The sequence below is a fragment of the Agelaius phoeniceus genome, chromosome 2 (genome assembly GCF_051311805.1).
Source record: "Agelaius phoeniceus isolate bAgePho1 chromosome 2, bAgePho1.hap1, whole genome shotgun sequence".
NCBI lineage: Eukaryota > Metazoa > Chordata > Aves > Passeriformes > Icteridae > Agelaius > Agelaius phoeniceus.
In genome coordinates this window covers 108,938,495-108,950,294 of record NC_135266.1, presented here as the reverse complement: position 1 = coordinate 108,950,294, position 11,800 = coordinate 108,938,495, and the positions used below count along the sequence as shown (strand labels likewise).

Here is an 11,800-nt window from a genome sequence, read left to right as displayed (position 1 = left end):
TAAAATGTGAACTCATCTTTGTGTATGAAAGGTGTAATGAGATTACATTCTTTAGTCCCCAAGAATGAATGTGTTATGGGCAGGAGAGGCAAATCAAACACAAATGGTTTCAAACAGCAGCAATATGTTGCTGTGTAAAAGAAGCAGTGCTAAAAATAGCAAATGAGTGAGTGGAAACATGGAAATATATCTGGAGTGTTGCAGAGCTGAGATGCCCTGGGTGCTATTGAAGTGCCAGGGCTCACTGTGGGCTCCAGGCACAGTGGCTGTGGTGGAGTTACAGCCAAGGGAATTGGGAAGGAGTTGCACCCTTGACTGTGTTCTGCTGGGATTTGGGGCAGGACAGCCCCCCACGTAGTGCTGCACTGGCCTGTGCTGTTTTGTTTTACTAATAGCATGCTGCCACACTGCCTTTCTACAGCTCTATCACACTAACATCACTGTGCTTTCACCAGTACCTATGATTAGGCAAAAGGCATACAATTTGTCCTTAAAAATGCTTACTTCAGTGACATCAGCTATTGTTCACAACAGCTGTGTTTTTCAATATCTGTAAAAATATCTTTTGTGTAATCTGGGGGGAGTTTAAATGAAAGTGTACAGAAAAGTAGGGTATGTATCTCTGGTATCAAGTATTCTTCAAAGACAAAACCTATCTTTAGTGAAATATGAATTGCAAAGTAGTTTGCCACTCTGCAGTTCATCAAGTCATCACTGCAAGCCCAAACTTTCTTCAGTCTTGCATTTATTTATTTTTATATTTAGCTTCAGGCCTGTCATCTGTTAAAATACTTCACTACTCCCACACATACATGCTGTACTAGCAGTCTTACACACTCAGAAGAGTTTATTAATAGAAGCTCTAAGAATTAAGTCATTCTTTCATGTGGTAGCAATCAGATTTCTTTCAGTTGAACCTCCTCAGTTCCTTAAGAAACAAAACTAGGTTCAGTACTTAGCTCACAGAAGAGTAATTAGACAGTAGCTTAAGATTATTTTTCATGTCCCTGTGATTGCAAATTATTTTGAGGTTCTGATTCTCTTTGGAATCAAGCTCAGGTTTAAATGCCAGTTCTATTTAATGAAAGCTTGTTACTATGGTTCTATATTTTGAATGTAACTAAATTAAACTTAACTATGTGAAAAAGCCTAGCTCAAAGAAAATACTATGGTATTCCCAAGAAAATAAAGCTTTGCTACAAATGGAGCCTAAAATGTCCAAATACTCCATTTTTCTTGTCTTTTCCTTAGTATCATATCCCTGGAAATAAATTGGCTTGGTAAAAAGGGGGTGATAAGGAGTGTCTTAAATTACAACAAGACACACTGCACTGCCCACAAACTTCAGAGTTCTTAAAAAATCAGATTAAGAAGATGTCCTCTTAGCCAGAACCTTTTATTTCTGTTCTGGCTTTGCCGATCACCTGCTGTCTCCAGGCTGTTTTTAGTGAATATTTGATTGTTTCTGTTACCTTTCACTGTGATTAGATCAGAAAGGGCAGTGTTAGCCTTGTTCTGCCATCAGTGAGAGGAAAACGATACTGTCTTGTCAACAGGAGGGGGAGCATGTGCTAATAGGAAGAGCAGATGCTGCTGCTCTGTATTTGGATTAGAGACCCTATTGATCCAAAGAGGATTTATAGTAGCTGTGAGAGAGAAGATTGTCAAGCAGTGTCATTGTTCTGTTGTTAACCTTTCCCTCTTAAAGCCAAGGGTTGGAAGGTAGAAAGGTGTTACATCTAGGGAGGTTTTTTTTTTCCTTTAGTGATTATTTAAAAAAGAAAGATAATTACTCTGTATAACAGTCTCATCTCTGAAAACAAAAATTAATTGCTGCAGTAGATTTCAGTGTCTTCATTGCAGTGAGAGTTGGTGCCATTCTTGATTCAGAGGCAGTAAAACAGCAGTTCTCTTTGTTCCTTTTTATGATTATTATTTCCTTACTGAATACTTAAGCGTGCCTATTAGTTCAGTGTAATGAGCATTTACTTAGTGAACTGCAGATAAGATTCAATAGGACCTTGATAAGGCTTTGTTAAGGAATTTGTCATTCTGCATTCTAGAATGATTAACAGTGTGGGGGTTTTGTTTGTGCTAGGATTTTCAGAAAAAAAACTTAAAATACCAAACTGAGAAGGATTTGAAAGGCTAAACCACAGGAGCACAATAGAATACCAAGCTTTTTGCCTTTTTTGCCTTTTTTTTTTTCAGAATAGTACCTGTAGAGACAATCTTCTTTCTGAATTGCAATTTCAGTTTTATTTTTATATCAATGTGATTGAACTAGTGGGTTAGTTATATTTATTTGTTTTATGTTCAGCTGTCTGCTAGATTTATACTAATGTGGTATGTTTCCCTTTCTCTCTTCAGCTTAATAACCAGTTTGTATTTTGTTTTGATTTTTCAGTCCCGTCTTTTACCTTCACACCAACAGGTATATATTTGCACTTTTCCCCCCTTCTTTGTTACTTAAGCATGTGTTTGTGGTACTATTTCTCTTTCTCTGACATAACCAACCAGCCCAGCTGTTCTGAAGGGGTTTTTTAAGCAATGTCATTAATGACAGGTATCATTATTTGTTCTCTGAGTAGTGTGCATTTGCTTTGTGGCTGACAATATTTTCTATTTGTGTGCGCCATTTCAAAGCACACCATTCCATGCCAGCATGCCATTTTGTAGCATGATCCTGTCAGTTTGTACAACCTGGGCTCTTTTCCTGCATATTCCAGGGGAGTAGTGTGGCCTCCCACATCTAGAGATGCAAAAGGTGCTTCTGGTGGGGGATGAATGACTTAGCACAGCCCAGATGCTGACTTGAAAGAGATTCAGTGAGATTATAGCTGGTGAAATATTTGTTCCTTTTCTTTCCTCTGAATCTGCACTAATCCAGTGCCCTCAGAGTTTTCTGCTTTGGAAGATACAGAAAATCAAAGTGTTCCAGCAGTTAGATTTCTTTGCTTGATGCCTTAAATTGTATTTTGCTATGAAATTTTAAAATCATGATCCTGTTCAGCTTAAAAAGAAGTGAATTTCAAATTCAGAGTTTAAAATCACTTTTTATTTTGTTTTGTTTAGAAATGTGCAAAGTACAACATAGTCTGAACCATAGCCCACCAAAGCCCATGAGAGCCTTTCCATCCTGTAGAGCTCACCTTCAGTGGGTCCTACAGTCTGGCAGCTGAGCAGCTCATCCTCTGCAGTAGATAAAACCCAACACATTCTGTACCCATCAGTGCTCTGCTTTTCTTTTAGCTGCAGTGAACAGCCAGGTTGTTTCCTCCTCCTTTGTTCAAAATCCTCCCTTTTCACAAGAGACCTGTGAGATTTGCAGGATGTGTGTATCCAGGCAGGGTAAAACCCACCCAGCCCAGCTCTGGGAAGTTTCCCAGGGAATGCTAGCTCCTAGTCTGTGCTGATGTGGGCTCTGTGCAGCAGCTGAGTTGCATCTTTCAGGCTGGACCACAGAGGAAGCCAGCCCCGAGTGCCTGCACTCATCCCCCAGACCGGGCTGAGCTGGGTCAGCCTTGCCCACGTGCTGTTCATCAAACTGGAGGGTGCCTGCTCTCACAAGCCAGCCTCTCATGTTCAGTGCAGTTGTTTCCTGTTCAGCATGAGCCAGAGTGGCCCTCAATGTTTCTGTAGGCCTTTGAGTGCCTTCAGAGCCTGGAGAATAATTCAAGCTCTTTATTATTTTGCTGTTACTTTTAATTGGCTAAACAGAGGGCTTCTGTTGTAATCTCTGTCGTAGCATGCCACTGAAATTCTGCAGAGGTTGGAAGCTGACATCTACTCTCTCCAATGGATTCTTAACATTAAAAGAAAATATCAGGGTTTCTTAAGATGTGTCAGAGCTGGGAAATAAATAGCCTTGAGATTTTTAAAAAAGAAATTGGAGAAAACATAAAGCATGTAAAACACTTAAAAGAAAAAAATCCTTGTTTTTCAATCCAGAATCTCAGTCATGCTTTGACTTTAAATTGAACCTGGCTTCCCTCTTTAGCATTACCTACAGTAAAAGACTTACCTGTAGGAATGCATCCTACATTTTAATCCTGTTATTGTAATCACTGCCAGCATTTATCTCTCTCTTGCAGACTCCCAGTTTGGAGTTCTTCTAAAGAGCAGAATTTGGCTGCTTGTTTTCAGCACATTCCTAGCTGGAAAGTGTAGAATCCATCAGCACATGCAAGGAGGCAGTCTCCTTAACCCTTTGCCAAATCCAATGTAAACCTGCAAAAATTTATAGCACTGTTTCTTCTTGGATGTTTGCATCCTAACTAATTTCTCAAACATCTTACTTCCTGTGAAGGATATGCAATCCACACCAACAAACAAATGCATGTGGACATCCACTTTGTTCATGGAGAATACTTTTGAAGTGCTAGAAAAACAGTTCCTTCTAATTTAGAAAGTGTTCTTTCTGCCAGACTGTTTTTTAACCAAGATTTATATATTTGATTTTTTTATATTATTCAGTATAATTTATAAATCCAGTTGTAAAACGTTACAAAATGTGCAGCTTCTGTGGACTCCTAGAGTGTGCTTGTTCCCTGAGTGTATTGCAGTAGCATTCAGAAAGAGCATTTGTTTTTGCAGTAGCTTCAGCTGCAATGAGCTATTATTTACATTGGAAGTAAGGTCTGTTACAGAATCATGATACCTCTTTAATCTTGCCAAAATAATAAGGTAGAGCAAAGCTTTAACATCCAGCCATTCATGAAATAAATATATGACCTAAATTCTTCCACAGAGCAACTCCACTGAAGTCAGCAGAGTTATGTTAAGAATAAGTTCAACCTGATGTATGGCTTCCTGCTTTCTTAAGCAGTACATGTGTGTGTGTGTGTGTGTGTTCAGAACAGCACTGAAATATAAAACCCTGTTGGGGCTAGGACTAGCAGTTATCAAGCACCACAAGTATTATGTCTAAACTTGGATTTGAAGCAGTAGCTTGCAGAATGAGACTCAGAATTAATGTATAAACAATGAACAATTATTGTCTTAGCTAAAATGAAACAAAGGCGAAGTAAATACTGTTGTTGAAGGAGTCTTGTATGATTTTTAAATGTTTTTCCTTTTTTTACCTTTGACCATTTCAGTAACATATCAGAGAGGAGGAGAAGCCGTAAGCAGTGGAGGCAGGTAATTATGTGCTTTGTTCTTATAGGTATAAATCGTGTGCAAATAAATTTAAGGATTCCAGGAATTCAATTGTCCTTGTAAGTGATGGCAGAATAATTACTTGCATAGATAAGTTTTAGTTCATTATAGTAATGTATACATTTTGGCCTTATATTTTCTGTCTAGGAGAAGGGTATATGGTTTGAATTTTTAGGTTGACTTCCGAAACATTATTTGAAATATTTTTAGCTTTGTTAACCTGTAAAAACTGCATCTCAAAAACTGAGCAGCAGAGGGAGTGCTTTAACTTCAAAATAAAGACCTGGCTTACCACCTGATTAAGGGAGTAAAAGCAATTAAGTCGTGGCCTTTATGAAGATCGAGGAATATAGCTGCTTCACAAATACTACAGACAAAGAAAACATTTATTGGTGAAAACTGTTGAAGACATAAATGGCTTATAAGGTGACATTTTAGGAAAAAGATGTTTCTGTGAATGCAAAACAGATAAAGCATTGCTTAAAATAGATGGGGCACTGAAGGAGAGGGAAGCAGGTTGTAAATTTGCAACCACCACTGTGAGAACCAGGTCCATTCCAGACTGAGGATTTAACTAAGGCATGTTCACTGGCTTTATGTTATTACTTAATGAATGGCCATGGAGAAAACAGTAATTTACATTTCCTCTGTAGGGGTAAAGTTTTCTTCAGGAAGAAAAATAATGGTTTTAGCAAAAAGGCAGGTCAGAGCAGTGGTGCTTTAGCAGCACACCATTTTTTTTCTAGGTCACATTCAAAGATTTGCCATGATGCTTGAAATCATGCTAAAATCTCAGAGACCTGGGCACCAAAGTCCTGTAACAATTCCTGTTCACAAGTGGCATTTTGTGATTCCTAATCTGCAAGACCATGCAAAAATTTGGTAATTGTGAAGTTTAGGCATAGAATAAAGCATTCCCAGTCTACCTGAGTGCTGTGCAGAGGTGAGGCTATTCAGCTCCTGCTGCAGCTGGACCTGGCATCTTATGAGGAATTGCAGATATCTCTGCCCAGCACTGTGTTCTGCTGTGCACTCATGGCCACAGGAGGATGGAGAGAAGCCTCTAGAACAGTTACCATGTGATTTTTGAATGGAAAAATCTGTAAATCACTGGGTTGCTGTCCTTACTCCAGGAGAGTGAGAAAATAGGAGAGAAGAGGGATGAACTTTCTCTTTCCCTGAGAGTTGTTCAAAAAGATGCTCAGCTAACATCCTTTGTGTTCTTTGTGCCACTGTGCTTTCTCACTCTTCCCTTAGCACAGGCTAGATGAAGCACTCTCACACAGAGAACAGAAATGAACCCACCAGTGTCTACATAGTGCACAGTAATTTGGGTACTTCCAGAGCATCGTCTTCAATTTTACTGTCCTAGTGTTCAGCAGCAGGGCCAGAATCTAACAATGTAATTGATTCAAGGTGCAAACATCTGTGCTGGCTTTGTTTATTTGCATATACAGCATTGACAGCTTGTGTGATGTAACTTATTTTGTAGAATATGAAACATAATTCTGCAATGTAAAAAAAAAAAACCAAACAAAAAAAAACCAAAAAAAAAGTTATTTTTCCATATGAAACCATCTTCTGATATCCTAACCTAAGGTTTTCACTCCCTTACTTTATATTTGCAGTGTTTTGGAAAGGTTCAGCATTTTTGCCAAGTGCAGTTATGTGAGCATGTTAAAGCATTTTTCAGATTTCAAAATGTCACAGTGATATATTTCAACATAATCCCCGCTTGTGTGATGCAGAAAAAATACCCATTTCTGTGGCAATCCCTTTTCTAGACAGGATTTGAGTAATGGTAATTGTGCTGGGTTGACTCCAGCCAGCACCCACACAGCCACTTGGCTCTGTCCACCCCTGCCTCAGATGCTGTCCAGTAATTCAGGGAGTCAAGAAATTTGCTGCCAGGGTTAAAGATCTTTGGAAATTATGACCTCAAACCATCACCAGGTTATGGATCTGTAATGCAAGCATCTCTTGCCTAAATGTCTCCAATTAGTAGAATTCTCGTATGCTTGTATACATCACACCACATTTCTTACATGACAGCAGGTGTGAATGCAAAGTAAATTTTAGAAACAAAGGATCTTTAGTTCTCTGTGCAACAAACCAGTACACAGATCTTTAAAGTGCTGAAACATTCTGGGATGCTTTGTCTCCTCTAAATGCCTTGAGGTGTAGGTTCATTGTAGAAGCAGAGTGTAGGGAAAAAAGCAGGGAATTTCAAATCAGCTGGCCTGCTCACAGGCCTACACAGCTGTATATTTATTTCAGATTTTTTTTTTAAATGCTTCTTTACTGAATGCATATTGGCTGGTTTGTAAGCCTGACAGCAAGTCAAGCCTCATCACCTCCTATGTTAAATTGTCAGATGACATATGCAGTACAGAAATATATACACATATATGTATAGATCTTTTAAATGTCATTCTGAGTCTATGACTTAAGCCTGCAGCACTGACAGACTCTATCCCCCACAAATAACTGCATGCAGCTTGTATTTTCAACTTGCAGTTTAAGAGGATTAGCATATTTTATTTTTGAAGATCATCACATCTAATATTATGGAAAATAGTTTCTGCACTATTTCAAATGGAAAGTTGCCTGTTAAATCCCAAGAGAAGGGGGCTGTTTTCATATATGTGGATGTGACAGTAGCTAAAATTATCTATTTTTTAAAAGCACCTTAGTTATCAAAGGCAATTTTAAATTGTGTGGGGCTGTAACATGGCCCACTGCATTGTTAGCATGAAAACTCAAGAGCCACCAGGGATTCTACAGAACATTCAGAGAGACTTTCACACTCACTACAAAAATTCAGCAACTTGGAAGACTAGGAATGCTGATGACAGGAATACACTTTATTCCAAATGCAGCCAGCATGCAGCATTCATATCTGGATATTTTTCAGGTGGTCAGTATTCCCAAGTACCTCAAACTCTTTTAGGAGCTGAGTGGCTTTCTCATGAACAAGTTGTGTCACCTCCTCAGCATGTTTAGTGAGATCCAAAAGCTCCCAAGCCACTGAGGTTTCTGTTATCTGCCTTTCCCTTTGATGCACCACAGTAGTACTATCTGATGGGGAGGAGAACTTGTTCCATAAATAACCAAGAACTTGGGAATATTCACATTTAAATTTGGTTCTTACTTATGCATATCCATCCTGCTTCCATGTGTGAATTTTTTGTTTATTTGACTTGCCAATTTCCTCTTTTTTTACCTTGCTTTCTTTAGGAAAGGGTGAAGGGGCAGAAAAATAGAAGTGCAACCCCTTAAGAGAAAAAAAAATTAAAATATGAAAGTCAAAGTGACAAGTAGATGTAGCACACCAACATATAGTGTAGTCGAGCAAAATGAACTGATGCTGATCTTGACTGCTCATTCCTGAGTGATTTAGCAAGGAACAGGTTAGACAGGGGACTTGAAAATGCTAAGTAATTGAATCAAGCTGAGTTTTTCAGTACTCAAGCCTTTTGGTACGTGGTATTATTTTGTAACATCTCACCATTTGGGAAGAGTGTCACTGCAATGTGAAAATGCTTTTGTTTAATTTTTGAAATGACCAAGCTTTGTTTTTAAAGGCCTGGACTCCTAAACATCAGTGAACCAGCCACTCAGCCATGGTTAGCAGATACTTGGCCTAACACAGGGAACAATCACAATGACTGCTCCATCAACTGCTGCACCTCTGGCAATGGCAACAGTGATAGCAACCTCACAACGTACAGTCGACCAGGTTAGATCTGTTTCTACCTTGCTAAGGAACCTTCTTTACAGAGTACGCGCTTCTAATGCCTGAGAGAGTGTCCAGCTTTGTTTGGGTTTCATTTCCAGTGCTTTTTAAGCTTAATATAGTGTCTGCTCTATGTCATGATTGTGCTTTTGGTCCCTTTTTGGATCCTTTCTTGGTGCTATTTGGATAGTTGTAGCAGGCTTAAGGAGCCCCTTCAAAGTTCAATACTGCCAAAACTCAGACTGAACCAATACATTTTGGCTTCTGAATAGAGCAGATAAGGTAATTTTTGGGTTGTTCTGTACATCCTTGTTGCTTGGATGGAGAGGGACAAAGACCAAAACTATGCCAATGTGATTTTCATTCTGGTTTGGATGTGATGAGAAGCAAGAAATAAAACATTGCTACAGTGCTTGCAACAAAGTCAGTCTGTTTTGGCACATTCAGAACTTCACTTTGAGTGCCATTCTGAACAAAATTGGATAGCTGGTGTTCTGTTTAGGGTGTGTGAATAAAGAAGTTAACTTCACACACTTAAAGCATTAAAACATTAAAAACATTACATTAAAGCATTAAAACATTACAAAGTGTTGGATTAAGTGGTAGTTCCTGGGAGCTTGAGCAGGACTCAGAGAGCTCTGGAATAAAACCTCATGAGTTCTGTGGAAGACATTTGAGGAAATACATCTCAGAGTGCTAACTGTTGCACATTTCGTTTTAAACAGACCTTAGGTTCATTTTGGTTTAACCTTGTGTTACTGGTGAGAAATTAAGTCTTTTCCACTACGAGTATCTCTACTGGTTTTTGCTGGTTTTTGCTAGTGGCATGTCTCAGCAATCCAGAGGGGAAGTGTGTGGAGTCGCATAAGTGCCAAGCAGCATTACCTCCTGTAATTAATGTGAAACCAGCTCAAATGGCTGGTAATTCATGAGTGGCAGTAATGGCAATTCATCTCCTGCAGTAATGCTGTCTGACAGTGACCAGTGCCAGCTGCTTCAGAGCAAGGTGTGAGATTTTGGCATTAGAGGCTTGTCTCTCACTCTGGCTGTGGATATCACGTCCGGCAGTACCTGTATAAAAAGGTTTGTGATTCAGGGATGGTTCACTATTGCAAGGACAGACATAGCAATTCTGGTAAATAACAAATTCAGAAAAGGAAGAAAAGGCACATTTTTTATGGTTGCAACCTATTATAACATCTTGTATTGAACTGCAGTGGGTTCTCCCTCATTTTAACTTTCATATTAAGCTTGGTTCTGTTGCAAAGTGTTTCCCTCCTTTCAAATAGAACTTCAGAGCTTGTGGGTCAGACAATGTGCTCAGAGTGATCTCTTCTTTCCTGGAAATTCTGCCAAATGTTCTTAATTCTGTCATCGTGGGCTGGTTTATGCTCTGAAGCAGCAGCGATGGATATCCCCTCAGTAGCTGTGAATATGCAAAGTAGCTGCATTTTTAATTGCTTTTAAGTATAGCGCTGTCTTCCAAGTCTACAGAGCAGGAACCGATCGTTCCAAGAGTAGATGCCATAAAAAATCTAACTAGATAAATCTTCTGTTGTATAGGTAAACCAGTTTTAAGTACTTGTTATGAGGAATTCTAATGTGTCTATGTAAAAAATGTACCTACTGCATATACTGTATTGATTATATTGCCTCACACACAAATCAGATGTAGCTGCAAATGAAAGGAAGTAAAAACATATGTTCAAAATGACTCTGCAAGGATATGTAACAAAGCCTGAGGTATGTGGAGTGAAGAATATACTGTATATAATATTGCCCAGTATAATACAATAGACTTTGAAAGGAAGAAAGACTAGTGTGCAGTAGGTGAGAGAAATGAAACATTTAAACTCTAGAAATCAAGAAGTTGAAGTCTGTGAAGCAATAAATAACAGAGGCATTAAAAACACCTCACATAAGAAGGAAAAATATATCAAACAGTAAAGCCTTCAAAAAAACCCACAGGCTGGGGGGCATGAAATGTGCAGTGATAAGTTCTATGTGGCATGTTCTGATACTGTTCCTTAGTCACTGAAAATGTGGATCGGTGGTTTTCTTACACAAGCATTATTTTATTCCCCTTTCTCGGGTAATATATCTCTAAAAATGTGTATGTGTTAGGGAATGTTTTTGAGATTGAAAATCCTCTATGTTTGCTAGTTGTTTCAGTCAGAGTAATGGTAAAATCTTGAATTCTGTATGTAGTTTGACTTGCCATCCTCTCCAGTAAATTCATTGTGGATACAGGTAAATGGACTTTGCATTTTGAATCAAATTCATTAGCATAAATATCACTTCTTTTAAAAGAGGAAAACTATATTCCTGGTGAGTGTTATGTAATTACTGATGCATTAATCAACTGGAAAATGAGAATTTTTGCTTAAGGATCATTGAATGCTGGTTCCACTAAGCCTTCTAACTGCTGACCCACAGACTACTTTACTTCATTCAGTATTCTCCCAGTGGACTGGATGTGGAGAGGAAAAAAAAATCTGTGGGCTTCGTGTCACGCAGTGGGAAAAGAACGTGGCAAGGCAGGGACACTGTTTCATGCAGTGGCCAGAGCATCAGCACATGCCAATTTACTGTCTGCAATAAGTGGTGGTCTCAGGATGCAGTAAATGTCAGAAGAATGAATTCATGCTGTTTATATGAAATATCATTAGCATACAGAACAATGTATTACTGTGCTATAACGTATTTTGGAATACCCAAAGCAACTGAAAATCAGCAAAAATTCCAGATTGCTTTTCTGCCTTTTTTGTTTCAAATTAAAATATAAGATTGTACAAGCAAACAATGATCAAATAAAGACTTGCTACTGGGTACGGAGTTACCTTTTACATTGTACTTGTTTTTCTTTAATTCTCTTAAACTATTGTTTTTCTTTAATTCTCTTAC

At 38.6% G+C, this 11,800-nt stretch overlaps 1 protein-coding gene across 9 annotated transcripts in view; it reads left to right on the top strand.

Moving 5' to 3' along the window:
- ROBO1 (roundabout guidance receptor 1) overlaps positions 1 to 11,800 on the top strand; it is a 687,829-nt gene that overhangs the window by 650,175 nt on the left and 25,854 nt on the right. For 8 of the 9 annotated variants that reach the window (XM_077174535.1, XM_077174536.1, XM_077174532.1 and 5 more), the window contains 3 exons: positions 2,408 to 2,434; positions 5,100 to 5,142; positions 8,745 to 8,899. In XM_077174535.1, coding sequence (XP_077030650.1) covers positions 2,408 to 2,434; positions 5,100 to 5,142; positions 8,745 to 8,899 — 225 coding nt within the window. The remainder of the gene's footprint in view (positions 1 to 2,407; positions 2,435 to 5,099; positions 5,143 to 8,744; positions 8,900 to 11,800) is intronic. The other variant, XM_077174531.1, reaches the window with a different exon arrangement.